Source organism: Oncorhynchus kisutch, linkage group LG17 (genome assembly GCF_002021735.2).
Source record: "Oncorhynchus kisutch isolate 150728-3 linkage group LG17, Okis_V2, whole genome shotgun sequence".
Classification (NCBI taxonomy): domain Eukaryota; kingdom Metazoa; phylum Chordata; class Actinopteri; order Salmoniformes; family Salmonidae; genus Oncorhynchus; species Oncorhynchus kisutch.
The window spans coordinates 25,817,436-25,840,370 of record NC_034190.2 but is presented as its reverse complement, the minus strand read 5'-3'; the positions used below and the strand labels follow the sequence as shown (position 1 = coordinate 25,840,370).

Sequence of the window (22,935 nt, the reverse complement as noted above, 5' to 3'; positions counted from 1 at the left end):
GATAACACCAGACCATTAACACTACACTTCATTAAATGATAAGGGTAAATTAAACTACAGGTCAACAGGAAAGACTAGGGTTCTTGCTTAACAAGCACATTGTAAAAGTGTGTGTGTGTGTGCTATAAGATGCTTCCTGCAAGAAAGTGATAGCCAAAGATAATTGAAGTGCATGAAAGGTTGAGGCTAAAATCACATAAAAACTAAAATGCATTGCTTAGTCTGTCATTCCAAGTGTCTAAACATGTTTTTAAAACCTAGAAAGTGCATGAATCATATGATATTACCAACATCATAATATTTTATTTATTTTCATTTATACAGAATTATAAAATAAAACATTGAATGAATAAATGAATAAATACAAATGCAAAAAGCAACTAATTTCGGCAAACTGACCACGTTTGTTCCCACAGCTAGAGACAAATCATGTCATTTTTTTGTTACATTACTCTCTCTGGGGTTCTCGCATAGGGTTGCAAAATTAGGTAACTTCCCTGAACGTCCCAGGTTTCCTGAAATCCCAGTAGTAAGATTCCAGGTCATAAGTTTCGCAGTTGGAAGATTCCCTTCTTGCTTATTTCATTTCAGGACAAATCTGGGGATTTTGGAAAGCTACAGTAATTTTGCAACCCCAGTCTCTGGTAGCAGTGGGGACGGTCCCCTGAAGCAGACTGGGTCACAAACTGCAATGGAAACACTAACAACTGACTGGCATGCAGGTGCTCAAGTGGTCCTCATTTATAGCAGACATGTCTCATTACAAATATGTCACCAGAAATTACATAAGTACTATGTCAAATTGGATGACATAAACCTAGAATGTAATTTATAGCAGACATATCTCATTACAAATATGGAGTAATATGTCACCAGAAGTGACATAAAAGTAATTGGGTGGCATACCATTACAATGGTTAAACGTCACTATTTTGACATTATTCTAATGAGACCATGTTGTTCATAGACAAAATAGAATGAATTGGCACAGAGTTAAGACAACAAACATCTAGAAACATCTGGAAAACAATCTATTTACACATACAATAAATAATAAACCAGATAGGTCCTTTCTGTACAGTAGGACCATAGGATCGATGCACCAAACATCATTTCAGTGTCATTTTCTTTGTAAACTTCTTCTCTGCCGATGGAGAAATAGCCATTCCAGCCTCACCAGAGAAAACACCAGTGTACAGTAACAACATCAGATGTTCACCAACAGTAGATCATTGCATCGTTTACAAGATCATTATATGTATTACAAAACAAACACACAAAATCACCTAATAGTTGACATATTTTATCTGCTGCAGTTGTGGCATCATTGTCTTGTTGTTATACTTCAGCTTTTATGTTTTTCGATGTTGTTGTTATTGTTGTCATTGACATAATAAAATAAGGCAGGAAGTTGCGGAGACCTTTGAGTATACCACCAGTGGTCAGGTGACCAGAAATACGTCCAATGAGAAGAGGACGATCCTGCCCATTTCCTTGTCCTCTTCCTTGTATTTGGCAGATAGTATGTGGCACCGAACAGAAGAGCAACTTACAGATGGGATAAGAATGCAAGGGAAAGGAAAATAGTACATTATACGACAGGTAGAAGGTAGAAGCATGTCCCATCATCTCTCTCTGTCTCCCTCTCTTTCACTCTCATAGTTTTTTGTCCAGGTCCGTTATGGCAGCAGATACACTGATACACCCAGACCTGGGGGGAAGAGACGAGAGGGAAACAGAGCAGGAACTTGGCTAGACCCAGGCTGTAGACCCAAGGGAAAACCCAGGACGGAGTGGTGTGGACCAGGTCGGACTCAGGCAGCGGACTGAGTCCCAGGCCTCTATCCCTACACTCCTTCTAGGGTTGAGAAGGTCTGATAAATCTGTGCTAGATGTAGAAGTGTAGAGAGAGAAGCAGAGCAGTGTGGACTCAGGCCCAGGTCCAGGCCCAGGCTGTGGTCTCAGGCTAGGACCAGGCTGGGAAGCCCAGGTAATGTGGACCCAGGCTGAGATCCAGGCTAGGTCCAGGACTCCACTCCATTTCTTCTGGGCCTGAGCTGATCTGGGATCAGTGCTATCTCACTTCTATCTCACTCAGGCAGTCCAAGGCGTCCAGGTACTCCAAGGCCAGGTCATAGCAGAACCGGTACTGCTCCTGAAAACAACACAGGTGTCAACATTCCTCTACATGCTGCGTTTCTGTACAGCACTTTGAGATATCAGCTGATGTAAGAAGGGCTACATAAATACATTTGATTTGATTTGATACCGGGATACTTTGCTATAGATTAAAGCTTGAATTCAATCGATTAGTGATCTGTATTTGAGTGTGTAAATATTGTGAACCACTGCAAGTTTGACTGAACTGAGCCTTAAGACATGTAAACTCCTGTCCACCGTATTAGATCGCCTTACCAAAATAGGTTCTAAAAAGGGCCTTCCCTAGTTAAATCAAGGTTATTACTTGCCATGGTCTCCACCATGTTGGGTTTGGAGTTGCGTAGCGTCTTGGCAGCGTAGAAGACATCCACCAGGCTGTGATGACGGATCATCTCTAGCAGCATGGTACAAGCACAGAACGTACCACTCCTACCACCACCGTTACTGTTACACACACAGGGAGAAACACAGTATGTGGGTCAGTGCCTATGAATCATTATGTATACACTTTCTGACCACTGAGAGAGTAGCCTGTGTTGCAAAATGTGTCAGAATAAGTCAGATTGCAAAACCGGGGTATATGGTGCAGAAACAGGTACAGACACAGACACGGACACATGCCCATAGAGAGATAAATATAGCGAAACAAACACAGACACATACAGAGAGACAGTAACTGACACTACATCAGTGTGAGTCACATCCCTAGGATACAGGGCAGAGACGGAGGCTGAAGGTGTTACAGGGAAAGCCATAAAGTGAAATGTCACAGCTCAGTCAGACTCGGATCAAGGTGGCTGTCAGAAACACAGCAATGCGGAGAACTTTGAAGACTTGCAGACTGGCATCTGAGGAATGTTCTCATTAAATCCATAAACGTGGAAGTACATCTAATACAGGGCTGCGTCTCAAATGGAGCCCTATTCCCTGTGGGAGTGGACTACTTTTGACCAGGCCCCATAGAGCTCTGGTCCAAAATAGTGCACTATATGTGGCACAGGGTGCCATTTGGGACACATGCTCAGCATGTGGACCCCAGAGCCCAATCCAGGCTGGATAGATATGTAGTGTAGCTGAAGTTTAGGAGAGGCTGGGGAACTAGAGCCTAGCCTTTTTTTACAGTAATTATGAAAACTGTTCTGGTAAATAGGAGTGTAGTAGTGAACACTTGGGGGTTGACGTTTTATCCTGCCTCATTTAACACTACACACAGGCAGGCTAAGTGCTTTAAGTAGAGAGTATTAGTTCAAAAACATGTGCTTTTGATGGTTGTTAAACTAGCAAGTGGGACCGGAACCAACATAATAACTCAATCTACTGAAGCAAGGCGTGACCTCGGATTATCATTTTTCTCAATCTCGTACAAGCAATGTTTGGATCTGTGTTGAAAAGTATCTATACTGTAGCAGAACAGCAATGATCAAATAAACCTAGAGGACTTCTGATCATTTTCTTACCTTAGTACATGCTGTTCTGATTGGTTACAATTATGATTTGTTACAATATTACAGACATGCAGAGACACAGAGAATGAAGTTGGTTTACTTCTGATTAACTTTGGGTTACTCATTAGCCGTGTTGGGGTCGTTACTCCCAAAAAAGTAATATATACGCATATATTACTTCTTTCAACAATAACAAATTCATTTACTTATTACTCCCTGAGAAAAATAAATAGTTACATTACTCGTTATAATCCTTTGGCATTACACCCCAAAACGTTGCGCATCCTCACTCAAAGTAATCTGTCTGAAAGAGAGGGATTCTTACGCGGGTAACACTCTGTAATATTATTATGTGCATTTTCCTAGGAATAATATTTGATTGGGAGATTTAAAAGATTTGGTTGCGTTAATCTTTTTGCAAGCAATCGTGTTCTTTTGATGAATCTATTAGCAATTTTGAAGGTATACTTTAGTTTTTCTGACTGTACTTGTGTTTTGAGAAGGCCACTACATTTTGAAAATGTACTTACTGTTCTGCAAAAAGCCACAGAGTTCTATGTCTTGCAAACTCTATTTTCAAAATGTACAACATTGTACCAACAAGATGGATGCAACATGCTTTCTGTACAGTATGCTCACAACAGGAGTCAACAAGAGCCAATGGCGACTTCAATGTGAAATAGGGTTTTGTTTGTATACGTTCCCTATGGCCCGAGGATCAATCCGACCAGAGCGCAGCTGTAAACTTCTTAAGCCAACTTCCTCAAAGTATTTACAGAGATCACGATAGCTAAAATCAATCGCAATGCACTGGTCATTTGAATCATTTCTGTGTATCCTATCTGCAAACTAAACTTCCCTAAGGGATGATAAAAATTGATGAGCAAAATGGTGGACAGTGGTAACTCACAGACAGTGGACGATGGTACGTCCCTCACCACACTCCCTCTGCCAGTTGTGGACCTGGGCCAGGAGGCTGAGGAAAGCCTTCTTAGAGTCTGGGACGTCACGGTATGGAGACCAGCGCAGGAACTGGAAATGACGAACCACCAGCTGACCTTCCTGGAGCTGGGGGGAGAGAGCGAGAGACAGAGACAGAGAGAAAGGAGAGAAACGGACAATGCTAATATTGTGTTGTAGACATGTATGGCATCCTATAATATATATATATATAACCCAGAAGGAAACTGGTAGAAATGGCAAAGACCTGCCACCATTCCCCTTGGGGACAAGGCTTAGAATCACACACAGAAGAAGATATAAGGATAATCGAGTTGCTAATGGAAAACAGTACCCCGATCGGCCTTCAACTTGAGTTATTCAATGTTGCAGGCAGCACTGAGCTAGCCTGCAACATCACTTCCTGGAGTTGCTCAAACTGCAAATGTTATGTCTCCGTGAGACACAATTTTAACTGACTTAATTTGGCTTCAATGAGCTATTGAGTCTTCACATAGGAATGCATGGTGTCACGTGATTGATTGCATTGTCCATTCACATATACAGTCATTGACTTTTGTGAATTTGAAATGTGTTTTTTGCATATCCCAACTCCCTCTGAGACACCATGGGAGAGTGAGTTCACGGCCAGCGTCAGCCATTATCAACAGCAACCCTGCAGAAATTCTGGTTACGTGCCTTGCTCAAGGGCACATTCGAACTAGCAACCTTTCGGTTACTTGCCCAACATGCTAACAGCAAGGCTACCTGCTGCCCATAGATTAAATGTTCTTCTGTGAGATGGAAACATTGCTGGGAAAGTGTATACCATCCTCCCTCCCTGTTCCTGTTGCTGGACAGATCTGATTGGTAGGATCAGTGGGATCCTGTGAAGAGGCAGTAGGGATCGTTTCTGAGAGTTGCCTTCCCCTCCTCCCTCCTCACTCCTCCAAGGGGAGACTGGGGGTGACACTGAGGGAGACTGGGGGTGACACTGAGGGGGACAGGGCTCTGTCGGGTTGACAGAGGGCTGACAGGAGGGTGCGGCAGGCAGAGGAGGGGAGGTGCTAGGGGGAGGCAAGGAGAGAGACTAGGGACGCTATACCTGACAGGTGGTTAGAAGGGAGAGGTTGGGAGAGCAAGGCAGGGAGACTAGCTGACAGGGGGGTGAGGGGGGGGGAGGTAGGGAGACTAGCTGACAAGAAGAGTTGTTTTGCTGGAGGCTAATAGAGGAACACCTGGGTGGTGAAAGGTGGATGAGCTCAGAGAGAGGTGTTGGGAAGTGCCTGGGAGACTAAGCTAGTCACAATGACGAAGACAACATGCAGTCAACTGCTAGGAGGGAAGCACATAGCTATAAGATACAGCAACACACAGACACATGCATACATACAGTACAGACATACATACAGACCACAACGCACCATTTACAATGATTTAACAGGCATTGAAAAGGCTGCCAATTTGATCATTTGATCATTACGCTGTCAAAAATACACTTTAGGTCATTGACAATAATTGTGAAGTGTATGGTGACTAATACATGCCTCATCTCACATATTCAGTAGACCGACTACGAATATAAAAGGGGCCATTAGGCTTTCTACTAAATACGCATGAAGAGACAGTGGGAAAATATGTTTTAAGAACTTGACAAAATGAAAGAGATATGACTAAACTGTCAGACTTGAGTGATGGAACCAGCAGACTGATATAATTTCAAAACATGACTTTATTCTAACTTTATTATTTGACACGGACAATGACACGGACAATGACACGGACAATGACACGGACAATGCAACACAATGCAACATTAATCTGTCTCATTCTTTCCATGAGACAGATTTAGTCAGCCGTTTCATTTTCAACTGTAGTCCCTTAACTTATCAGAGCACAAAAATGGACTTAGACAGCCAGTCTATCATTGACTACGACCGAAGACCTACCCGCATGATGTTCTGAACCCGGAACAGACGAATGATGATGTCATCATCAGCCGTCATGGACAGGAGCTCCACTGTCATTGGTCCAAACTGCTGCAGCCCAGGCTCTGGCCAGTACTTTAGACATGGCTGAGAGGAGGACAGAGGAAGAGAGAGGCAGAGAGATAGAGAGAGAGGGGGGGGAGGAGGAAGAGAGAGGCAGAGAGATAGAGAGAGAGGGGGGGGGGGGGGGGGGAGGCAGAGAGATAGAGAGAGAGAGGGGGGGAGAGGAAGAGAGAGGCAGAGAGATAGAGAGAGGGGGGGGAAGAGGAAGAGAGAGGCAGAGAGATAGAGAGAGAGGGGGGGGAAGATAACAAGTGATTAGTGGACTATGGAGGCGAAGGAGTGAAATCAAATCATTATGTCACAGAGCAAGATGGCAGAAGTCAATAACAAGACGCCTGAGGATCGACAGGACAGACATTTAGCCAGATCCACAATTATCCAATTATCCAACACATAGTAGCAGTGTTAACTGAATGAGCAGAAAACACTGCCATTACTGAGAACTCTGAGTACAATCAATCACATAGCATAACACACACACCACACAGTTTTACAGCGTTTCACAGCATTTGAATAATTCATCACTCTAAATTATTAACATCAGCCCATTATAAATGAATGCAGTGTGGTCAGGGGGTAACCTCGGCAGTGCCTAGGAGAAATACACATGGAGTCAATCAGGGATTGGTGCACATTGCACACAGACCGGGCCAAGGTCTTCAGTCAATGCAGGTCGCAGCTGCTTCAAAGACTCATTAGCCGAAGGGAGGAACGGAGGGATGGAGACACTGGGGAGTGTAGTGTTAAATTGATAACAGTGTTAGCTGTGACAGCGAGGGGGCTGGAGAGAGGAGCAAGAAGAGAAGGAGGGATAGAGGGAGGGAGACACAGGGGAGTGTAGTGTTAACATGCTAACAGTGTTAGCTGTGACAGGAAGGGGAGGGAAAGGGGAGGTAGGGGGGGGGGGGCCAGGGGAGGAACACGGTAGCTATAATGTCCACTCACGTTGACAGAGAGTTATTAACGAGGTGACAGGGGGGCAGAGGGAGAGATAAATATTTATACACAGAGACAGGTAGCACAGATGACGAGGGGACACTGTTAATCTACTGGTAGAGAGAGAAATGGAGGGAGTGGGGGATGGAAAGAGAGAGGGGAGGAAAGAAGACAGCAAGAAGGATAGTATGGCAGAGATGATACAGGGAGGGGGAACAAGAGACAAGAGAGAGAAGAAGAGAAGAGTAAGGAGAAAGAAAGAAAGAAAGAGAGTGAAAGGTGAAAAAGCATCAAGGAAGGAGAGGAAGAGAGTGAAGGAGAAAGAGAGAGAGGGAATGAGGGAAGGAGTGAGAGTAGACCAGAGAGAGACAGCCAGTTCTAGATGAGAGCCATGGTGTAAACATTGGTCAGGCCACAGTTACAGGTGAAAGATAAGAAGACCACAGACAAAGGTGCTTCTACACCTGCATTGCTTGCTGTTTGGGGTTTTAGGCTGGGTTTCTGTACAGCACTTTGAGATTTCAGCTGATGTACGAAGGGCTATATAAATAAATTTGATTTGATTTGATTTGAAAGCCAAACATGAGCAAACACACGGGCGAGTACAGAATAATAAGAAATCTAATCAAATGTTTTTTATTTGTCACATGCTTCGTAAACAACAGGTGTAGACTAACAGTGAAATTCTTATGGACATGGTACTGCCCTGACAAGCAGGCAAACTATGTATCAACTATTAATTCATCTACACAAAGGCAATAAGTCATCTTGCTATTACATGGGATTAGTCAGAGTACAGCTTTGACCAATCGAGTATGAGGATGAGATATTTGATCAGTACCTGATAGCCACAGGGCTCGCTTAGCCAGTCAGTCAGTCAGTCAGTCAGTCAGTCAGTCAGTCAGTCAGTATCATCAATTCATTCCCCTCTTCCTTCCTCCATCCTCTCCCCCTCACCTCCCCTCTTCTCACCCAGGCAGAGTTGGACTGGTTGATCTGGTTGAGCATCACCACCGAGGTACATCCATAGTCATAGACCAGCCTCCAGAAGTCTGCCGTGGTTCCCGGTAACGGGTGAGGTGTGACCACGAAGGCGGCGGGCCGGTGGAAGCTGTCAGTGAGAGCGGCGTTGATGTAGTTGTTGCCCTCGGCAATGCCCTCAGTGGTGACCAGGAAGGCCAGGGCGCGGTCGGGGGGCAGGACGTCCATGCTACGGTTCTTCTCGCGGTTCCTCGGCAACAGGGATACGCTGCACTCCTCCACGTCCAGGTGAGGGGTCACAGAGTTCAACGTCTGGAGGAGGGGGTAGAGAGAGATAAAGAAGGAGAGAGAGGGTGAGATGGAGTGGTACAGACAGGGTCGAAGAGGAGGATGGAGAATAAGAGATGTGGGAATGTGACAGAAATTTGGGAGAGAGGGAAGAGACAAATTGAGAAGAGTGCATGGGTGTTTGTTAGAGAGAGACAGTGAGAGACAGAGATAGAGGAACAGAGGCAGACACAGGGAGATAAACAGAGACAGAGAGCGAGGGTGTGAGAGAGAGAGAGACAAAGAGAGGGAGAGAGATAGAGCGAGACGAGAGAAAAGAGAAAGAGGACAAGGGCATTGAAAATGTACTCAGCTCAAACTGTCTAACTGTCAATATTTGACAACCGCAAATATTTCACTGTCTAATCATCATCCGGCTGAAACTTTAAAACGCATTTAGCATCAGTCAAAAAACCATGAAGGGGCTTAATGGATAAAAACTCATTTAATCGCAAACCACATACATTATGTATAAGCACATTGAGGTTAGAGAAATAAAATTGGAAGGGAAATTAAACTGATTATTTAACTTGCTGTGTATTGTGTTGAATTATAACTCCCTGTTGAATTTGACAGTATGAATGGTGCATTATAATTATGACTAACTTAAATTGCATCAGGATTACATCTTGGAGATATGCGTTTAAATTATTATCAGAACCATTGTCCAAAATGGCTCCCTATTCCCTATTTAGTGCACTTCTTTTGGCCAGGGCCAAGAGGACTCTAGTCAAAAGTAGTGCATTAGACAGGGAATAGGGTGCTATTTGGGAATCACCCTCTATGTCTGATTTCAGTGAAGATATTTCATTCGACTATAATAACCATCATGAATGTATTTAATAGCTCGGTCTGAAAGAGATAAGTAGCTGTAATTATGCATGGTGAAGGTCACTAATGATTTGTGTCAATAAAATGGAAGAAAAGGGCCAACTAGTCAGATGAACTGAGATCATCCCATACAGAAATGTGACTTTAATTTACAATCTCAGACTGCTGCAATAGACCATGTATTCAGCTAAGGACATGGTACTGTATTGTGCCATGACTAGTGGTTTGGTGAGAGTTAGTAGATCTAAGTTTGTACAATAAAGATTTCCACGGTTACAATAAACATCAACCTCAACCATTTTCTTTACAAAACATATCGAGGACATCGAGACGTAATGGGAAAGATTTTCCGGTTGAAATCTAGTCAGATTGTTTTAGCAACCAGAAACTATGTTTACAAAACGTAGTCTAACCTGGAACTCCTCTCGTAGCTGGGAGGTGTTGCTCTGTGAGTCAACCCTCAGCATCTCCTTATAGGTCAGAGCAAACTCAAGAACAGGTATGGCTGTCTCTCCACACAAACAGGCCTCCAGAATGGCATCGTGGATGAACACATACTGCTCCTGAGAGAGAGAGAGAGAGAGAGAGAGAGAGAGAGAGAGAGAGAGAGAGAGAGGAAGCGAGGGAAGGATGGAGGTAGAAAGAGAGCGACAGACAAGACAGTGAGATTGAGAAACTAACAAGAAACGCCTAATATCTTGTTTTGATAATAGGACCATAATTGCTAGCGGTTTGGAGGGAAGTGTAACATTGGGATTTGATTACTGTTGTTAATGTCAATTAATTGTTCAAATGTCAACATTCACCACATCACCATGCCCACAAACAAATGTTGTTTTGCTAACCGCTAATATTAGTAAGAAAATAGGAAAGGAGAGGGCGTTAGAACATACATAAAAAGAGCCAAAAGCCCAAACGCCCAACCCATGCTATATAGCCTACCTAAATATCAGTCTATTCAATGCAATTTGTTTGTACATTTCATTTGACATCTTGGAGTACAAAGAATCTCAGTGACCTACATTTAAAAGCATTAATGAGGATACATATTTTTTTTGATTACATCTCTCCCCAGGTTACATCATAATCTATCTCATTTCCTGATAGATTCCTGGTTGATATAATACCATTATATAGTATACCATATACAGCGGAGGAGGTCAGCCCTCCTCCTCTGGGGCTATGTTTATGCAGGCGTTTGCTTCCACCCCTGTGCTAACATACCTGAAACTAATCAGATAATAATATGTGTTAGATTAGGATTGGAGGGAAAACCTGCTAGAGAGTGGCTCTCTAGGGAAGGATTGGGCATACCTGAAATATAGAATATATTCTTACCTCTGTCTGTATCATGTTGATGCGTCTGGAGCAGAGGGTCTTGACACAGTTGTAGATGTCCACCACTCCCTCACACTCTGCCATATCCAGCATGACGTCCAGTACGATGTAGCAGCCTGTTCTGCCTGCTCCCATACTGACACATAGAGAGAGGTCAGGGGTAAGAGGTTAGAGGCCATATCCAGCATGACGTCCAGTAAGATGTAGCAGCCTGTTCTGCCTGCTCCCATACTGACACATAGAGGAGAGAGGTCAGGGGTAAGAGGTTAGAGGCCATATCCAGCATGACATCCAGTACGATGTAGCAGCCTGTTCTGCCTGCTCCAATACTGACACATAGAGGAGAGAGGTCAGGGGTAAGAGGTTAGAGGCCATATCCAGCATGACGTCCAGTAAGATGTAGCAGCCTGTTCTGCCTGCTCCCATACTGACACATAGAGGAGAGAGGTCAGGGGTAAGAGGTTAGAGGCCATATCCAGCATGACGTCCAGTACGATGTAGCAGCCTGTTCTGCCTGCTCCCATACTGACACATAGAGGAGAGAGGTCAGGGGTCAATAAGGGGAAGGGGTCAGGACATAAGGTCAGGAGCGAGAGATCTATATAGGCTACACCCAAGTCAATAACTATAATATAAAGAGAGTCTAAGACTTTTTTATGCAACACTGCTTCATTCAGACAGGATGTGATGTAAGATGGTCTGTTACCTGCAGTGGACGACCACAGGCCCAGCATCGGGGGGTGTGGAGGCCTTGACCCGGCGTAGGAAGGCCAGCAGGCCTGTGGCGTGGTAGGGAACACCATGCTCTGGCCAGGAGGTGAAGTGGAACTGACATACCTCATGTTTCGCTGGGTAGCCCCTCTGGAGGGGAGAACACAGAGGGTCTAATCAATATCATGATCAACAAACAGACACATAAAGTTGGCACAGTAGGACATGTATTAAGACATCTTTATTTAAACATGAGGAATAACTCCAAGGACCAATTAACATTAAAATGATTAATTATTTGTTAGATATCAATGCCTCTATAAAGGCTGTGTTCTCAATAAACTGCCTGGCTGAAGAAATGGAGTAAACAAAACACTCTCAAATTGGATGTGATCCCAGGAACCAATGCATTTTCAAATTATGTATAATTTGTTAGACAGAAGGACTTTGACTATTCGCTCACCCGCTCCATAGCAAAGGTGCGGACGGTGTACTCGGCCAGTGTTTCCGTCTTCAGCAGTGTGATCTTGATGTCTCCATAGAGTTCACTGTCCTCGGGCCAATACTTACAGCACTTCATCTGAACACACAGAACATTTGGACCTTAAATCAGGGTCTACAGTCGGTTACACTTTAAACCAACATTCAAGAGCAAAATCAATACAATACAGTAGCCCATGACATTCTTCTAACCTTCCTGTTTTCTGTGAGAAAAGGTGGACGACTTCATGGATGTAATCTGGTTGTCATTTCAACCAGTTTTGCTCACTGGGTTGTAGACTTATAATACATAGCTATTTTATTTCACTGGCAGTTCTTCTGTAGGCCTATGTAAAGAGTGGGCTTTCAAAAGAACCAAAAGGAAGAGTAACCTACCCTGCCCACCTCCACCAGTTTAGTGATCATGACAATACTGAAGCAATTCTCCTGCCACACCATCCTCCAGAAGTCATAGATCATCTCCTGCTTGGGACCTGAGGGGGAGGAGAGGAGGACGAGGATGAGGAGAGGAGAAGGTGGAGGAGGAGGGAAGAAGGCAGGAGAGTATGAAGAGGAAGAGGAGAGGACAATGAGTGGAGAAGGGGGAGGAGGAGGATGACAGGAGGAAGAGGGGAGACAAAAAGAGGTGGAGGGGGGTAGAGGAGGATGAGGACAGGACAAGGAGAGGAGGGGAGGAGGTGGATGAGGAGGAGGAAGACGAGGACAAGAAGAGAAGGAAGAGGAGGTGGAGTAGGAGGAAGGTGAGGGAGAGGTGGAGTATAAAAAGCAGGGATAGAGTGAAGAGAAATAGGATCAGAAGTCAGGATAAATAGTAGCAATAACCATCAGGGTCGGGCCTGCAGAATCCATGCCAGAGACAAGAGTAACAGTATAATTTAATGAACCATGGCTCTCCAACCCTCTCGTTCCCCTCTCTGCTCTCTTAGCATCTGCTGGAAGACTGTCATTTCAATACACCCACAAATCCACAGCTGTTGTGCAAACAACAAACGTCATCAACATCGAATTTTTCCATTGAGGCTCAACTCAATCACACAAATCCCAGAAATCTCATTCCCACTGGACACAATAGCAGTTTCATTGATTTCGTTATACTGTGAGTTTGATTATATCACACGCCTCTATGTCATACCCCTGGTAGAATAATGTGAGGGTGAACAAATACCATGGCTTTTTTTTAAAGAATAATAAAAGTTCAACATTTGCTTTATGAGTAGTTCATGGGTCTTTCTCCATTCTGACTGTTTTACACTGTTCAATTCAACCCAAAATATGTTTCTGCATTTCCTGCACTCATTTGAGATAAATTCCATTCTGTAGCATAGGGTTGCATGATATGGACTAGGCCTTATATTTAACCAAAAATCGCATTTGTGATTTGACTTGCGATTTAGATCAAAACACTTTGGTGAACTGTTGGAATCATGGAAATAGAATGATTATTCTAATTCTATAGTTAGAATATATTAGTGGGCACTTGAACGCAGTGTTGAAAATGAGTTATTGTGAAAATGAGTTATTGTGACACTGAAGGAACCAAAGTGTTGATAAGTGTCCCTTAGGGGACCCTATAATCTTTGGCTACATTTAATGTTCTCTTAGCTTCTTCATGTAGCGAACATATTCATGCTTCACATATTCCTCATTGATTTAGAAGATACTGTTGCACAAACAACATACTGATTTAGGTCTACACCATCACTGGTATTATCATGCTGTATAGCTAGTTACGTTTGCTCTTACTCAGTACATTTATTAGCTAGCTAGCCAGCTAACTAGCAATTGGCATTAGTGGCTAAGATGATTTAGGCTCAACTTGCGAAGAAAAGACAAACTAGCCATTTCCAGATGTAAGAAACACAAACTAATAATGTAATTATAGAACACTAGTGAATTTATATTAAGAATTACTTATTACTCATCTCATATGTACATACAGTATTTTATACCATCTATTGCATCTTGCCTATGCCGCTCTGCCATTGCTCATCCATATATTTCTATGTAGATATACAGTGTTCTTACTCCATTACTTCACTTATATTTTTTGGTGTATTATGTAGTTGCTGTGGAATTGTTAGATTACATGTTAGATATTGCTGCATAGTCGGAACTAGAAGCACAAGCATTTCGCTAAACTCGCAATAACATCTGCTAACCATGTGCATGTGACCAATACAATACGATTTGATTTGAGAAGGAAAGTGAAAACAGCATCGTTGTCATCAACATTGTTGCATGTGCTGCATTGACCATACATACTGAACGCAAGTGTCTCGTGGTCAAGGAACAACAAATGCACTCTTTGAGTGACAGGGGGCGGAGCTAGGTCTGTGTGGAAAGTGGCAGAGAGAGAGAGAGAGAGAGAGAGAGAAAGAGAGAGAGAGAGAGAGAGAGAGAGAGAGAGAGAGAGAGAGCAGAGAGCAGAGAGCAGAGAGCAGAGAGCAGAGAGCGAGAGAGAGCAGAGAGCAGAGAGCAGAGAGAGAGAGAGAGAGCAGAGAGGGAGAGAGAGAGAGAGAGAGAGAGAGAGAGAGAGCAGAGAGCAGAGAGAGAGAGAGCAGAGAGGGAGAGAGAGAGAGAGAGAGAGAGAGAGAGCAGAGAGAGATGACTCAAGTAGCGGAGTAGACTATAAAAATGGACGTTACACACGCCGTATCACATATAACAAACCAAACATTCAAATACATTTATAGAAGGTCAAGTAAAAACCCAACCCGGTACGTGCATTAATACCGGTATATTGTCAAATACGGTATACCGCCCAGCCCTACTCTGAACCCACAGTGCATTCATTCAATATGTTTCCAGAGGCTGCTGTAGTTAGCATAGAAACCCAAGGGGGTTGTTGTTTCTGCAGTTTATTTCACAGTTTGTCTTAACATTAGAACAGTGTGATAGCTGCTGATGTAGCCCCAGGGCAGACCCTGCATCCTACAAGGCTCTGTTGTGAAGGCTGTTGGGTACAACAGGGAGAAGAGAGGAGAGGAAAACCTTGGCTGTCTTTGAGAACAGGGGTGCTAAGGGCACAGACTAACTGTCAGGGATGAGTTTTGTTTCCCCTGCTACTAGCAGTGGTTGAGTGCAGTGTTCCTACCTTAACAGTAGATCGATCCTACTTGAGATGCCTAGCACCAATCACCCACCTGGAGTCTCTTTATTATTAATATGACAACATTTTGTTCCATTTTCAGCAGCACTCCTCACTGAGGGCCAGAGGGGCAGAAGGCCAAAAGGGCCAGAGGGCCACGGCTGCCATAGGAGTGACAGATATGGGTGGGTCCTCCCAGGGCAAATCTATATGCTCAGCGTAATGTTGCTGTGTGGACACAGGGCTTCAGAGAAACTCTCCTGCACTGCCTCCAACATCTCATCCTTGGACACCAGTTTCGCTCCAGGCACCTGCCTAGTGCCAACACACAAGTATACATATATACATGTATACACACGGTGTTAGATCAACCTTCAATCTCATCTGGATCGCTGGCTTTTTTTTACCATGAATTCTAAAATGTATTCAGTCTGCCTCAGTTACAGAGCTACATTGGCCAGTGGCTATGTAATATAATATGTATGCATAAGCTTGTGTATACTGTAGAAGTGAGCATGAGAGAGATAGAAAGAGAGGAGAGAGAGAGAGAGGGTGAGAGAAAGAGAGGTTTTAGAAGTAATCTGAAAATGTCCTTGTGGGAATTGGGACCAAAAAGATAAAGGGGAAGACACATACTAAACTAAGATCAGAGCTAAGAAAGAATCACGTTTATACATGTGTGTTGGTGTGTGTATGTGTGTGCGTGTGCGTGTGCGTGTGTGCGTGTGTGTGTGTATGATGGGGTGTTTGGGGAATCCATGTTCTAGTTCCAGACTGCAGGGAGAAGGAGAACTATCCACAGATTGGGGGGAGGAGAGACAGAGAATTCACAGAGAGATGGAGCACAGAGTTACTGTGCTGTAACAGAATCAGTAGGCCTATATACAGCTACATGTGACTAACTGTAGAGAAAAGTGTGGTTCAGGTTGTAGAAAAATCTACCCAGACACAGGTCGTGATGTCATGACCAGCCAGTGAGTGTGTGAGTGTGAGACAGACGAGAGAGAGAAGAGAGAGAGAGATTAGGGTTGCCTGAAGAAGTCTAGCTGAAGCCTGAAGGAGTCTAGCTCTCCAGGACAAGGGTTGGACATCCCTGACACCCCCCCCCCCCTTTTTTAAGTGCCTTTGGAAAGTACTCAGACCTCTTGACTTTTTCCACATTTTGTTACATTACAGCCTTATTCTAAAATGGATTGAATAAAAAATCCTCAGCAATCTACACACAATACCCCATAATAACAAAGCGAAAACAGTTTTTTATTTTGCATATGTATTCAAAATAAATAACAGAAAAAACTTATTTACATAAGTATTCAGACCCTTTGCTAAAAATCTAAATTGAGCTCAGGTGCAACCTGTTTCCATTGATCATCCTTGAGATGTTTCTACAACTTGATTGGAGTCCACCTGTGGTAAATTCAATTGATTGAACATGATTTGCTAATGCACACATCAGTCTATATAAGGTCCCACAATTGACCGTGAATGTCAGAGCAAAAACCAAGCAGCATTGTCTGCAGCATTGAAGTCCCCCAAGAACACAGTGGCCTCCACCATTCTTAACTTCTTTGGGGTAGGGGGCAGTATTTTCACGTCCGGATGAAAAGCATGCTCGGAGTAAACGGCCTGCTACAAAGCCATAAAAGCTAGAATATGCATATTATTAGTAGATTTGGATAGAAAACACTCTGAAGTTTCTAAAACTGTTTGAATGATGTCTGTGAGTATAACAGAACTCATATAGCAGGCAAAAACCTGAGAAAAAATCCAACCAGGAAGTGGGAAATCTGAGGTTGGTCAGCTCCTATCGAAGGTATAGTGGGATATTGGTAATGTTCACTTCCCAAGGCTTCCACTAGATGTCAACAGTATTTATAACCTGTTTTGAGGATTCTACTCTAAAGGAGGGGCTCATAAGAGCTCTTTGAGTGAGTGGTCTGGCAGAGTGCCACAGCCTCGGTCTGGCGCGCTCACGTGAAAGGTAGCTACGTTCCACTTCATTTGTACAGACAAAGGAATTGTCCGGTTGGAACATTAAGTTTTATGTTAAAAACATCCTGAAGATTGAGTCCATACTTAGTTTGGCATATTTCTACGCTAGCGGAACGGGATTAGCGGAAGATGTTTGACTGGGTTCAATGCTCTAGCTGGGCCATTCAAGGACATTGTCCTGGAGACTTGTCCTGGATACACCTGAGCTCAATTTCGAGCCTCATATCAAAGGGTCTGAATACTTATGTAAATAAGACATTTCTGTATTTTATTTTTAATACATTTGCAAACATCGCTTTGTCATTATGGGGTATTGTGTGTAGATTGATGAAAGAAAAATGTTTTAATACAATATAGAATAAGGCAGCAAAGTAACAAAATGTGGAAAAAGTCAAGGGGTCTGAATACTTTCCGAATGCACTGTATGTATGTACAGTCATGGCCAAAAGTTTTGAGAATGACACAAATATTAATTTCCACAAAGTTTGCTGCTTCAGTGTCTTTAGATATTTTTGTCAGATGTTACTATGTAATACTGAAGTATAATTACAAGCATTTCATAAGTGTCAAAGGCTTTTATTGACAATTACATGAAGTTGATGCAAAGAGTCAATATTTGCAGACCTCTGCGTTCCGCCCTGGCATGCTGTCAATTAATTTCTGGGCCACATCCTGGCTGATGGCAGCCCATTCTTGCATAATCTATGCTTGGAGTTTGTCAGAATTTGTGGGGTTTTGTTTGTCCATTCTCCTCTTGAGGATTGACCACAAGTTCTCAATGGGATTAAGGTCTGGGGAGTTTCCTGTCAATGGACCCAAAATATCAATGTTTTGTTCCCCGAGCCACTTAGTTATCACTTTTGCCTTATGGCAAGGTGCTCCATCATGCTGGAAAACGCATTGTTTATCACAAAACTGTTCCTAGATGGATGTGTTGGTACCATTATTTATACATGGCTGTGTTCTTAGGCAAAATTGTGAGTGAGCCCACTCCCTTGGCTGAGAAGCAACCACACACATGAATGGTCTCAGGATGCTTTACTGTTGACATGACACAGGACTGATGGTGGCTCTCACCTTGTCTTCTCCAGACAAGCTTTTTTCCAGATGACTTTAACCCAGTCCTCAGCAGTCCAATCAGTCCAGAATATCAGTCTGTCCCTGAAGTTTTTCCTGGAAAGAAGTGGCTTCGTTGCGGCCCTTCTTGACACCAGGCCATCGTCCAACAGTCTTTGCCTCACTGTGCGTGCAGGTGCACCGATAAATGGTTGGTTTAGGTGCAATCTTACTGGCAGCAATATCCTTGCCTGTGAAGCCCTTTTTGTGCAAAGCAATGATGACGGCACATGTTTCCTTGCAGGTAACCATGATTGACAGAGGAAGAACAATGATTCCAAGCACCATCCTCCTTTTGAAGCTTCCAGTCTGTTATTCGAACTCAATCAGCATGACAGAGTGATATCCAGCCTGGTCCTCGTCAACACTCACACCTGTGTTAACGAGAGAATCACTGACATGTCAGCTGGTCCTTTTATGGCAGGGCTGAAATGCAGTGAAAATGTTTTTTTGGGGGGGATTCAGTTCATTTGCATGGCAAAGAGGGACTTTGCAATTAATTGCAATTGTTTTAATCACTCTTCATAACCTTCTGGAGTATATGAAAATTGCCACCATACAAACTGAGGCAGAATACTTTGTGAAAATTTATATTTGTGTCATTCTCAAAACCTTTGGCCACGACTGTATATATATATATTTATATATATATATAAATAACAGAGAGAGAGAAGATGAGCTCACCCATTTTTCTGCATGTTTTTTTTTAAATTAATAGATTAATTCCTGATTTTGGACGGAATTACCTGGAATTCCCTGGAATGCTTCCTACACAGAAGGATTATTATTCCCAAGCTATACAGCAAAAGCTCTGTCAAACAAATAGAAACCTGAAAACACCATCAAACCTGGAACTGAGTGAGTAATGCTTAGTCTGAAGCAATTTTTGACTTTCAAATGCCAAGAAGAAAAACACATTACAATGAAATATTTTACTTAATAAGGACTGAATGGTAAGGTTACCAACCTTGCTAGGACAAAGAGATACAACTTCAATCAGCACTAACGTGTGAAGCGAAAGGTGTCAAAGCCCTTGAGCCCAGCAATGGCAGGAGAGCACCAACCAAATGGAGAGGCCTTAGAAGCACCCTCCTGCTGTTCAGAGGTAATACAAATACAGTACCCTGTGTATGTAAAGAATAATAAGACACGAAAAGAGTACGAAATGAAGCTCCTTATGGAAAATCAAGAGACACTTCTTGATGAATATTATAAAAATGGGAACAAAAGCAACCTTATCTTCCACACAGACCATCCCCTGGCATGGTACAGTGCTATATTAACACACTACCCCTCAGGATACTAGACAACGAGGACTCTGAGTCATCTAATATAAATCTTTGTAAGTCTGGAACAGTATTGGTACAGGACAACCGCCAACAGTTTCAGCTGGACTTTCACGTAATCAAAGAAATAGCTCAGCGGGAGAAGCTCTCCCATGAGAAAGATACCCCTACCAAGAGCAGATCAGACCGGATCTATTCATTATATAACCCCACAGATGAGCAACCCCAAGTGTGGAAAGTCAGCCTCCCAGCACAGAATACCACTCCCTCATTGAAATGAAGGATACATTTACCGAGCTGGAGGTAAGGCAGGTGGATCTGGAACAGCAGGTGATTACATTCCAGTCAGCACAGACCCAGACAACAGTCTAGCACAACAACACCCCCTTAACTAGACCTGGAGAGCTGGAGGGGGAGAGAGTCAGAAGTTTACATACAGTTTAGCCAAATACATTTAATCTCAGTTTTTAATCTCATTCCTGACATTTAATCCTAGTAAAAACTCCTTGTTTTAGGTCAGTTAGGTTCACCACTTTATTTTAAGAATGTGAAATGTCAGAATAATAGCAGAGAGAATGATTTATTTCAGCTTTTATTTCTTTCATCACATTCCCATTGGGGCAGAAGTTTACATACACTCAATTAGTATTTGGTAGCATTGCCTTTAAATTGTTTAACTTGGGTCAAACATTTCAGGTAGCCTTCCACAAGCTTCCCACAATAAGTTTGGGGAATTTTGGCCCATTCCTCCTGACAGAGCTGGTGTAACTGAGTCATGTTTGTAGGCCTCCTTGCTCGCACACGACTTTTCAGTTCTGCCCACAAATCCCTTATAGGATTGAGGTCAGGGCTTTGTGATGGCCACTCCAATACCTTGACGTTGTTGTCTTTAAGCCATTTTGCCACAACTTTGGAAGTATACTTGGGGTCATTGTCCATTTGGAAGACCCATTTGCGGCCAAGCTTTAACTTCCTGACTGATAACTTGAGATGTTGCTTCAATATATCCACATCATTTTCCTGCCTCATGATGCCATCTATTTTGTGAAGTGCACCAGTCCCTCCTGACGCAATGCACCCACACACCATGATGCTGCCACCCCAATGCTTTACGGTTGGGATGGTGTCTTCGGCTTGCAAGCGCCCCCTTTTTCCTCCAAACGATGGTCATTATGGCCAAACAGTTCTATTTTTGTTTCATCAGACCAGAGGACACTTCTCCAAAAAGTACGATCTTTGTCCCCATGTGCAGTTGCAAACATTAGTCTGGATTTTTTATGGCGGTTTTGGAGCAGTGACTTCTTCCTTGCTGATGGGCCTTTCAGGTTATGTTGATATAGGACTCCTTTTACTGTGGATATAGATACTTTTGTACCTGTTTCCTCCAGCATATTCACAATGTCATTAGTTGTTGTTCTGGGATTGATTTGCACTTTTCGCACCAAAGTACGTTCATCTCTAGGAGACAGAACGTGTCTCCTTTCTGAGCTGTATGACGGTAGCATGGTCCCATGTTGTTTATACTTGCGTACTATTCTTCGTAGGGATGAACGTGGTACCTTCAGATGTTTGAAAATTGCTCCCAATGATGAACCAGACTTGTGGAGGTCTACAAAAAAAATTCTGGGGTCTTGGATGATTTCTTTCGATTTTCCCATGATGTCAAGAGTTTTAAGGTAGGCCTTGAAATACATCCACAGGTACACCTTCAATTGACTCAAATGATGTCAAATAGCCTATCAGAAGCTTCTAAAGCCATGACTGGAATGTTCCAAGCTGTTTAACGGCACAGTCAACTTGGTGTATGTAAACTTCTGACCCACTGGAATTGTGATACAGTGAATAATTAGTGAAATAATCTGTCTGTAAACAATTGATGGAAAAATGACTTGTGTCATGCACAAAGTAGATGTCCTAACAGACTTGCCAAAACTATGGTTTGTTAACAAGACATTTGTGGAGTGTTTGAAAAATTAGATTTAATGACTCCAACCTAAGTGTATGTAAATTTCGGACTTCAACTGTATCTGCACTCTGGATTGTAGTGAGACAACATCTACAGTAGAAAGAGGTGAAGCAGGAGAAGAACAGAGCACTAGAAGAGAGGATCAGACTGCTGGAGGAGAGGGTGAGGGGGATGGTGTATGACAGAGAACAAGCCATTAGAGAGGTGGCCACCCCCGCAGAGAAGCCAGCAGAACAGCCCACCTCAGCTCCCCAAAAAAGTATTGACACCAGTCCGCCCCAGACCCTGACCACTTCGACATCACAGCGGGACAGAAAAATTAATGTCCAATTGGCTTTCTACCAAATTATTGTACGACAGACCACATATTCACTCTGCACACCCTAATTGACAAACAAACAAACCAAAGCAAATGCAAAGTCTTCTCATGCTTTGTTGATTTCAAAAAAGCATTTTACTCAATTTGGCATGAGGGTTTCAAATCAAATCAAAGTTTGTCATGTGCGCCGAATTCAACAGGTGTAGACCTTACAGTGAAATGCTTACTTACAGGCTCTAACCAATAGTGCAAGAAGGTGTGTTGGGTCATTGTCCTGTTGAAAAACAAATGCTAGTCCCACTAAGCCCAAACCAGATGGGATGGCGTATCGCTGCAGAATGCTGTGGTAGCCATGCTGGTTAAGTGTGCCTTGAATTCTAAATAAATCAGTGTCACCAGCAAAGCACCCCCACACCATTACACCTCCTCCTCCATGCTTTATGGTGGGAAATACACCTGCGGAGATCCTTCGTTCACCCACACCATTACACCTCCTCCTCCATGCTTTATGGTGGGAAATACACCTGCGGAGATCCTTCGTTCACCCACACCGCGTCTCACAATGACACAGCGGTTGGAACCAAGAATCTCAAATTTGAACTCCAGACCAAAGGACATATTCCACCGGTCTAATGTCCATTGCTCGTGTTTCTTGGCCCAAGTAAGTCTCTTCTTCGTATTGGTGTCCTTTAGTAGTGGTTTCTTTGACGCAATTCGACCATGAAGACCTGATTCACACAGTCTCCTCTGAAGAGTTGATGTTGAGATGTGTCTGTTACTTGAACTAGGTGAAGCATTTATTTGGACTGCAATTTCGGAGGCTGGTAACTCTAATAAACGTATCCTCTGCAGCAGAGGTAACTCTGGGTCTTCCAATCCTGTGGAGGTCCTCATGAGAGCCAGTTTCATAATAGCACTTGATGGTTTTTGCGACTGCATTTGAAGAAA

At 43.2% G+C, this 22,935-nt stretch overlaps 1 protein-coding gene across 8 annotated transcripts in view; it reads right to left on the bottom strand.

Moving 5' to 3' along the window:
- Positions 1–278: 278 nt before the first annotated feature.
- Positions 279–22,935, bottom strand: part of LOC109907395 (receptor-type tyrosine-protein phosphatase U) — a 270,543-nt gene continuing 247,886 nt past the window's right edge. For 4 of the 8 annotated variants that reach the window (XM_031793448.1, XM_031793451.1, XM_031793454.1 and 1 more), the window contains 10 exons: positions 12,596–12,693; positions 12,183–12,299; positions 11,715–11,869; positions 11,009–11,144; positions 10,084–10,233; positions 8,504–8,824; positions 6,494–6,619; positions 4,516–4,673; positions 2,469–2,604; positions 279–2,155 (listed from right to left, as the gene is read on the bottom strand). In XM_031793448.1, the coding sequence (XP_031649308.1) occupies positions 2,075–2,155; positions 2,469–2,604; positions 4,516–4,673; positions 6,494–6,619; positions 8,504–8,824; positions 10,084–10,233; positions 11,009–11,144; positions 11,715–11,869; positions 12,183–12,299; positions 12,596–12,693 (1,478 nt within the window). In that variant the 3' untranslated portion in view covers positions 279–2,074. Of the gene's footprint in view, positions 2,156–2,468; positions 2,605–4,515; positions 4,674–6,493; positions 6,620–8,488; positions 8,825–10,083; positions 10,234–11,008; positions 11,145–11,714; positions 11,870–12,182; positions 12,300–12,595; positions 12,694–22,935 lie in introns of all 8 variants that reach the window. The other 4 variants (XM_031793447.1, XM_031793450.1, XM_031793453.1 and 1 more) reach the window with 1 other exon arrangement.